The following is a 9,600-nucleotide window of genomic DNA, read 5'->3' as shown; positions in this document are numbered from 1 at the left end:
ATGGTCCCAGGCTGAAGTTACAATGAACAGTGGAACCTGTCTGCTACCCTCAGGCTGCTGTGCTCTGAAATCTGTCTTTGTAACTAAGCTGTAGTCACACTTGGATAGCCTGTTCTGCATAGCCCTGAATACACAGGGCTAATACAGCAGATCTGTTCGTGGGAGACATGGAGCTCTCTTGGTGTATGGCTCCATATTGGTCTTGTAGATATCCAGACAATCTTTTTTGCATTGACTATTTTTTTTTTTTTTTTTTTTTTTTTTTTTTTGCTGGTGGGTCAGAGTGCAGCACGAGTTTGCCTGTCAGCCTTTGCCTGTTTACCTACCCCATAGCATGTCCTCTCTAAGAAAGCTCATGTTTTGACACTTGTCTTTTAGAGGACTTGAAGGCAAGCACGTTAGACGAGTTTCTTTCACTAGTTTTGAGTGTTTCTTAGGAAAGGAATGTACTTAAATATTTAAACTAAAATTGCTTCTTCTAACTTGGTGTCAACTCATCCATGGGCATGGAAGAGCTTGTGGATTGTCCCTTCAAGCTAGTTAGGCCCCAGTCACTCAGAACTTGTCGTTATACTTGCAGTCTGGGTAGCGGTAGGCAAATCTAGGGTCACAGGTTCTCAGTGGTCTCAAGATGTCCTTCAGTAGGTTGGTGGCCCCTAAAACTTCCGTGTCTGTGCTGGCATTCTTGCTACACAGACTGAGAGCAGAGTCTATTTTCTCTTGCACAGGGGAAGGAAACTTTCCCTGGAGAAGTCGAGGTAGCAATTGCTGACACACCAGCACCAGGTTTTGCTTCTCAGGGACAGTGTCACAGGAGGACAGCTGGACCGTGCAGTCAGACACCAGGCAGCTAAAAATGTCTTCATTCTCTCCAGTCCCGGAAGCTGCTTGGCTGCCTAGAAGAGAAAATATCAGATATTGTAAACCTATTCTTGTGGGGGTGGGGACGGGGTGAAGGGGGACTGCCAATTACAATTGCGGAGTGAAGTGCTTTAGTATCCAAGCATTTCCCTGTCATCAGAAGATGTAGGGTTCAAGAACACAACAGCCCCTTTGGAGAACAGCATTGAGTAATACTGTCCTACAATTAGGCTAAAGCCCAAGCATGGAAAACCCACTTGTCTCTACCGGAAGCTGGGCTATAATTATAAAAATTATAACCACATTGTTACTTTCCTGTTATTACTGAATTAGGGAAGTGAGGATGGTATTAGGATTGGTTTTATTGTACAATTAGGATATAAAGTCAGGGAGGAAAACATGTCATCCAAAGTATGTGTTCAGCAGGTTACAATGGAACTGATGTTTGCATAGCTGGGATCAATCTCTCTTTTAATTTGATTCTTCTTAATAAAGGCAAATCAGGAAGCGAGGAAAGGTTTTTTTCCCTCTATCTTTGCAGAGTTTGTTAAAAAAAAAGTGTCAGAAATGGGAAAAAAATCTATTGTCCTGTTATTGGGCTCAACAAAGTTTGAGAAACTGGCGCTTAATGGTCTCTAGAACACTTGTCTCGGTGAACAACGAGAACTGTGACTTGCACACACACCTCGTTCAGTTGCCTGTTTGTGTAATTTTCAAACCTTACAGGGTCAATATGTCAACACTAACTGCAAAGTGAACTAGGCCAGCAGTTGTATCTTAGATCAAGGCTAAGAGCATCTGAGGAGAAAGGGTCTGAGGGGGAGAGGGACCTGTGACTTGTATGTGAGTGAGATCCAGAACTACCCTGGGAGGGCTCACTGGGGGTCCATACCACCACGGAAATGTCCCTTACAGGCAAGACCAAGTTCATTTTCCCTTTGAAAATAAAGACAAAACCGAAATTCAAATGAGGGTGAGGAGATATTGTGCTATGACCAATAACATTTCCCAACTTGGATTACTCTGTGACATACAGAGAGTACAAAGGCCCAGGTCACCCCTCCTTAGCCTTGGTCACCCTAACATCCCCTTTGACAGCTGCTCAACCAAGCCCATGCTGAGTACCTTCCTGCTTGTCGATGACACCTAGTGCACTGGCATCCCGGATGAACAGATGCCCATTGTCAAAGATGCCAAACATGTTTGCATCAACATGGGTGAAGTAGAAGAAATAGTTCAAATCATTGCTCCTCAGGGACTCCAGGACCCCAAGGAGTTGGTAGGCAAGGTCAGCAGCTTGCTCTGGGGGTGCATCGTAAAATTCTTGCAGTGGTCTGGTGCTGGTACTGATCAGGAATCTACCACAGGAGCCCAGGTACTTGGGCAGTGGCCAGCCCTCTGCCCCCGGGAAGATCTGCCAAGCCAGAAGGAACAGGCATTAGACACAGAGAGATCTCACAGAGCAGTTTGTTTTCTACCTCTCACCCACAGCCCACACAAATAAGTCTTACTGCCACCCTGGATCTCAAAACATGCTGGCAAAACATTTCTCCATCTTTTCATACCTTTTGGAACATAGTAAGGCCCTGCCCTCCCCCTACTTTGGGAGTGTGTTGCTAATGGAAGGAATCAGGAAGGAGGCCGCTCTCATTTATGCAGTGGATCAGATTTTACGAGTTTCTCCAAGTGGAACCTGAGAATGCTAACCAACCTTCAGTGATTTTCAGTGGTATCCAGGATTTAGGGTATTTTTCTTTTAAGTTGTGCCATTTAAAAAATATGACTAGTCTGTACTTTCCAAGATATCATTACTTAGGAAGAGGCCATGGAAAAAAAATAAAAGAGCAACTTCAGGGCAACTGAAAGACAAATAATAAATAAATTAATAAATAAATTAATAAATGAATAAATTACAAATAAGGTATCATGTGAGCTGGTTTCTTCCAGATGCTCAGGAGGATGAGGCAGGAGGGTTGAGGTCAGCTTGGTCAACAGAGCTCATGAATAAATAAATGAATAAATACAACTACCTGGTTCTAAGATGGGACAAGAATAATTCTGGTGGCTGTTCCCGCTGCTAGACTGGACAATCCTGCATGGTTCAGGTAACTACACACTTAAAGATTCTTCTCCACTGGTGGGAAGCTTCCAGATAGACTAACATTGGTCTGGGGAAGCATAGCCCAGCCTCTATCCTTGTAAAAGCTCTCAACTTGTGGATTTGGGTGATATAAAGTTAGGAAGGAATCCTAGCTGGTTTTTTTTTTGGCCATTTTTAAATTTTTTTGTTTTTGTCTGTTTTTTTGTACATCATAAATGAACCCTGTATCTCCATCATTCCCACCCCTCCCTTCCTCCTCTTAACTCCTGTGTCCCCTTTCTTTCTCCAAAATTCATGATCTATGCTTAATTATTGCTACACATAGTTACATATATTTATAGACATATATAATCACACGTATATATACAACCTACTGAGTCCATTTAGTGTCACTCATATGTACATGTGACCAGAGCTGACCATTGGAATTGGAAAATTTATGTGGGAATTTGTCCATGGAGAAAGATGACTGATTCTCTTTCTCTCAGTAGCCATGGGCCACTTGTATTCATCTATTGGTAGGGCCATAAGAAATATTCCCTGTATGTGTTAGAGCCTCAACTGTTGATCATTTTTTCAATGAATCTGTGTCTAGAACTGACAACCAAAACTATAAACACCACTTTCCCCTTTGTTTACCTTAAGAAAACAAAGTAAGTCAGAGTGATGCATCTTCGTAGCAGACCACTTATCTGACATACACAAGGCCCTGGGTCCCATCCCCAGCACTACAGAAAATAAAACAAAAAGTATATTTCAAAGTTCTGTCTGTCTGTCTGTCTGTCTGTCTGTCTGTCTCTCTTTCCTGTATCTTCTACCTCTTTTAAGTCACGTTATAAAGAGTCATGGTCTTTGAGCTTCCCTAACTGGAGTACCTTATACACTATGTGCCTCCAAGGGACAACCTGGACCTACTGATCTTGTTTAAATGTGCAAAACCACTCTTTGGTCCCCTACCACACTCTTTCTTGGTAATGCCCAGGGTTGAGTGGGGTGTCTCAGCCATATGGTTCCAGGTCAGGTCTCTCAGGAACCAGACCTTCGGGTAACCATGATGACAACAAAAGTTAGAGTAAAAGTTGTGAGTAAAAGGCCTCCAAGAAGACCCCTGAGCATGTAGGGCAAAGAGCAGCTCCTTCTCTGCTGCTAGCATGTCAAAGACACTAGGCAGGTTTAATGGGTAGAGTATAGCTTCTATTGTCTCTGATGGCAGACATCTTTGTGTTTAGGTGATAGTGGCTAAGGCACTTCTCCCGTCTTATTCCCAATGGGGATGACAATATCATTCTGGAGGCTTGTAGTGAGAAATAATTGACAATAATAGCCATTATTCAGCACACCTGGCATGCAGCAAGAACCAAATAACCAACAGTCTTCATTGTGTAGTCATCCATTAGTGTTTTTGGCAAATATTTAGGAACTATCTGTGTTGTGGCTCCTTTCTTCCCTACCTGTATTTTTATATTATGGTATTTTAAAAGATGGTCTCATGCCAGGTGGTGGTGTACACCTTTAATCCCAGAACTCAGGAGACAGAGACAGGTAAATCTCTGTGAGTTCAAGGCCAGACTGGTCTACAGAGTGAGTTCTAGGACAGTCAGGGTTACACAGAGAAACCCTGTCTCACCCCCCCCCAAAAAAAAGAAAGAAAAAAAAGAAAAAGAAGATGGTCTTATTTTGCAGCCTGTGTCACCATGCCAAGCTTTCCCTCCTCTTTTCCTTTTCTCCCTCCCCTATTATTCTCTCTCTCCCTCCTCCTCCCATCCCATTCCTTCACCCTTTACTCTTCTTTCACCTCTTCTCTTCCCCTGTGACTTCTGGTATCTTTTCTGTCCATGATGTGACTTATGTGTCCATGTCCTGACCCTTGTTCTGGAGGAATTTAGCTCCATGAGTTCTATGGATAACTGTTAACATGGTGTCTCTAACTTTCTGACTAAGTGTGTCCCAGGCCCAATATGTCCTCATTTATTTGACCACGTTTCAATAATTTCACTTTCAGTTTTTTTTTTCTCCTTTCCAAACACAGCTTCAAGGTATATCTCTGGGTAGTTGTCCCACCAATCCATGAAACTTGCTCAGATCATGTTTCTCTTAGTGGCAGAGATTAAATTCACCTCCCTTCATGAAGGCCTTCCTGTCTGCCTCAACTTGTAAATTTGACTGCTGTTCCCTGTCACCTACGTTCCCAGCCCTGCACTCCCATACCTCTTTCCTCACTAGCTGCCAAGGCTGTCAAACACTTACCTGATGTTGCAAATGTATGAGCCCAGATTTGTGGCCCCAAGACATGAAGCAAGAAGGGGAGAAAAATCAACCCATGGATGGCCTCTGAAATTCCAAGGTGGTAACATAACCTGGAGAGCTTGTGGGGGTCACCAAATACCTGCAGAATGATGGGGTGTGCATTGACAGCCAGTGTGTAGAGGAGACGCAGCTTGTCACGGTCGGTGAAGTGGTCCATGAAGATGCTGCCAGCGTCAACCACTTCAGCATAGCGTCGAACCACACGATCCAAGAGTCTTTGGGAAGGGCAGCGCAGGAAGGGACTGGGCAGGCCCTGGAGACACATGAGAGAGACCCAGGATGAGTTACTGGGCTCTTGTAAGGGACACAGATATCGGACTGGGAGTCTAGATAAATAGTAGAGGAGAGATCCATGGGTGGTTGAGGATGCTGAGCAAGAGGGTAGAGACCCCTGGGAGGAACATAGAGAATGGGAGAGGGCATAGAAGGCTGTCCAGGAATTGGGGCACTGGGGGTATGGAGGCCAGCTCTGCCTCTTTGAAAGTTTGAAGTTTTGCTTTTTTTTTTTTTGCTCCCATACAGAAAAAAAAATCAAAATCAAAAGAGAATTAACAGTACAAGTCGTACTGCTGTCCATGTGCTTCTAGTGGAAGCTCCTTTCCCATGACTGCCTGCTTAGAGAAGTAGGATAAGAATAAGGCTGTCTTGGATGGATCCAGAATTTCCGATGTAAGGACTCTTCCTAATGGGACAGAAGGTAAAGTTAGCTCAATCCCCTTGAGGATTTAGATTTGGAGAGCCATCTGAGACAGAGGGTCTATGAGAGAGCTATGAAGAAAGCAAGAGATACTGTGAACCAAAGTGATTGGAAACTTACCAAAGAAAATTTAGAACAAAAAAATACAACGTTGTTTCATTCTAGAGCACAAGGCCTATAAACTGCTATACTAAAAGCTAAGTCGGAGAAGGTGCTATGTTTTGACTTTGTCTCTCAAATTGGAACTTTAAATCCCAGTCATATGTTAATGGTATTTGGAGGTGGGATCCTTGAGTGGTAATTAGGATTGGATAGTCAAGAGGGTAGTCCCAATAAAAGCATTAGTGGCTTTTTAAGAAAAAGAAGAGAGACCTAAGCTACAATGCTTGCTCTGTATCTCACATAATGCCTCTGCTGGGTCATAATAGAGCCCACACCAGATGCTAGTGTCAAATTCTTGGACTTTTCATCCTCAAAAACCATTAGTGAGACAAACAGCTATTCTTTAAAACTTGGGGATGGTGTTCACACATGCCAATAGGAAACAGGTGAAGGCAGCAGCACCACAAATTCCTTTTCCAGAGAGTGGCTTCACTGAGTCTTTGTTCCTTGTCCCAAGGAAGCCAAGCAGCTTTAGCAATTCAGGGGAATGCAGCTTTACTCAGGCACGGAAGGAAAGGCAGTGGTTAGGATAGGAAGTCCTGTATCTATTGAAACTTAACCTTAGCCTCAGGAAACTTAACCTTAACCCTTTCTCTCACCTCACAGGAATGACCCTTCAAAAAGTTCTTTTTAAACACTCAGCATCCTGGGTTTCAGAAAACCACATTATGGTTAAGCTAAAGTGTATATTAATCACTCAAGGTTGTTCTGACTGACTTGATGTTTTCAAAAGCAAATACTGCTTGAAAGGTGACGATTTACCACTGCTGAACAATCTGAATATCTGTTCTGATGGAAATATAAATGTATGAAGGAAATAAACACCAGTTATTCTGAGAAAGAAAATCTATGACCAGAAATATGGCTTTTCACCCTAAAACTGGAAGTTGGCTCTTCTCAGTAAGGTTGCCTCCAACAACTGACTTTAGAATGCTGAAAGAAATGTCCAGCAAAGGAAGTTTTACTTTGAGGAAATTGGCTGTTCTCAACCTCTTCTAGCCTCTAGGAGAAAACGTGAATTTGAATAAACTTACTTCCAGTTATACACCTGAACACCTTTTACATGACTGTGCATTTAAGTATGCTTGTAAAACAGAGCTAAGGTTAACCATGCATCACAGTTAATCAACAGGCTACTATTAAGACAATGAAATTTAATAATTGTCTCAATTGTTATGGATAGTTAAGCTCACTGTTACTAGAGGGAGGGGAAGATTTAAGTAGATGGTCCCTAAATAATTTCAATTTGTCTTTGAAATCCGTAAGTTAGGGCAGGCTTATGATAGGTCTCTTTCCCCTTAGGAAGTTGCTCTCTGCTACCTAGGCTAATCAACCCAGAGTCCCTGATATTAAGGCATTGGTACAAAGTCACCCTAAATGGGTAGAGATAGAGAAGGAAATGAGCTGAATTTGTTAGCGTGAATAGCACACTCAGGACAGTTGAGTAGACATTAAAGCCATATTCAATTAGCCGAATGACTTGTTAGGAAGGGTAAACAATATGGAAGGTACAATCTCTCAAAGACCAAGTTTTTATATAAGACAGGTCCTCTCACTTCTGATGACATCTTTCCTTAGGCAGGGTTTCTGTTTGTTTAGATTCTTGGTACTTTGCAGAAACTCTAAGTTGTTCTCTGAGGAGCAGAGCAGTTGTGATTATGTCCCATTTTGGTTGCTGGGGGAAGTTCCCAAGAGAGAAGTAACGAGTGTGTGAAGTTGTATTGGCTTTATCCTTTTTCCTGCCTCTCCCAGAGTCTTCCAACACATTTCTGTCTTACCTCTCCGAACTGACTGCCTATTTCCCTTTATTCAACCTTGTACTCTTCTGACCTAAAGAGGGATTTCTGCTTGGATGGGTAGACAACATTCACAACCAAGCTTGGATTTCAGAGACCTTCAGAATGCAGTGTGATGAAATAGTTTCAAGCACATCAATTACAGGAAAGCTGGCAGGTTCGAATCCCAGATCTGTCACTTAACAACTGCATGTTCTGGGAGTTCTTTATCTTATATGTAATTTAGGGATAATTATTAAGGGGATCATTTGTCTTATCTTCTGAACCAGGAGCTTTTTTGAGAGTGAAAGAGGTGATTTCAAGAATTTGATTAATTAAAAAAAGATAAACATACTTGTATTACATTCACCTCCACTACCTTATCTAATCCCTCCTCTACTTCTATTGACCTCCTCTTTACAAGCAGTCTCCCTCCTACCCTCGTGTCCTTCCTTCCCTTCCCTCTGCCTATACAGGCAGTCCCAGTTTCTGTGTGTTCGTGATTCCATAGCTCTGCCATCTCCAGAAGACATACTTCACTGCACTCCTCCTGGTTACTTCCCACAGTCCTTCCACCCACTCTTCCTCAATGATCCCTGTATTTTAAAGCAGGAAGTGTTACATAGGTGACCCTTATTAATCCAAGCACTCAGCAGTTACTTATTCTCAGCACTTTGATCAGTTATGGGTTCCTTCTTTGATCATTATCTACTACCAAAAGAGATTTCTCTGATCTATAAACGATACGTTCTCTGTCCTACCCTGTCCCATAGCTGCTTCCAAATAATCATTCAGAGGCTTATATTAATTATTAATGCTCAATCAATAGAATACATATTCACAGCATGCAGAAATATCATCCCACAGCACCGACCGAATCTGAGAATTCAGAGAACCACTTGCCTCTACCTCCAGAGTGCTGGGATTAAAGGCGTGTGTCACCACTGCCCAGCTTAGCTTCCTTTTTGACTTTAATTGGTTCGAACACACTTTTTGATCCTTGTAACTGAAACACACAGGCAACAGAGAAGGCCAGCAGGAAGTGAAGCCAGGCTATAAATCCACAAAGTCCAAGTGACAAGCTTTCTCCAGAAGTGCTCCACCTTTGAAAGGTCCCACAGCCTCTCCAAATATTGCCACCAACTGGGGACCAAGTGTTCAATACATGAGCTTATATATTTCTCATTCAGAGCTCACACCACAGTGAGCTCATAAAGCAGTAAGTTTCTTTGTGGCTTTTCCATATATTCTTAGTTTGGTTGACCATCTCCCAAACACCAACCTCTCTCCCTTATCTGCCTATTTCCTCTTTCCTTTAAATATTTCCTACCCCAGGATTCTCCCCCTTTTCTTCCACATGTTATTCTCTTCTCTTTTAGGCTTCTTCCTCTCACCCTGTAGTAGGAGACCACTTGTTTGTTCCTGGTTGCTCAGCCCCGAAATAACCACATAGAAACTGTATTAATTAAATTACTGCTTGGCCTATTAGCTCTAGCTTCTTATTGGCTAGCTCCTACATCTTAATTTAACCCATTTCCATTGTTTTATATTTTACCACAAGGTTCGTGGCCTACCAGCAAGGTTCCAGCTGACAGGTCACATCTTTCCCCTCTGGTGGCTCTATGGTGTCAATTGACTCCGCCCTCTTTCTCCTAGCATTCAGCCTAGCTTTCCCCACATAGTTCTGTTCTGCCCTG

The 9,600-nt window shown here is 42.7% G+C and overlaps 1 protein-coding gene across 2 annotated transcripts in view; it reads right to left on the bottom strand.

Annotated features, from left to right (window-relative positions):
- Positions 1-249: 249 nt before the first annotated feature.
- The window catches only part of Dipk2b (divergent protein kinase domain 2B), a 35,512-nt gene continuing 26,161 nt past the window's right edge, over positions 250-9,600 (bottom strand). For both annotated transcript variants that reach the window (XM_050160930.1, XM_050160932.1), the window contains exons 3-5: positions 5,349-5,522; positions 1,987-2,275; positions 250-896 (exon numbers count right to left, since the gene is read on the bottom strand). In XM_050160930.1, the coding sequence (XP_050016887.1) occupies positions 556-896; positions 1,987-2,275; positions 5,349-5,522 (804 nt within the window). In that variant the 3' untranslated portion in view covers positions 250-555. The remainder of the gene's footprint in view (positions 897-1,986; positions 2,276-5,348; positions 5,523-9,600) is intronic.

Source organism: Alexandromys fortis, unplaced genomic scaffold, assembly GCF_014885135.2.
Source record: "Alexandromys fortis isolate MF-2015 unplaced genomic scaffold, M_Fortis_MF-2015_v1.1 scaffold_83, whole genome shotgun sequence".
NCBI lineage: Eukaryota > Metazoa > Chordata > Mammalia > Rodentia > Cricetidae > Alexandromys > Alexandromys fortis.
The sequence above is the reverse complement of the archived record's forward strand: the minus strand, read 5'-3'. Positions and strand labels throughout refer to the sequence as shown.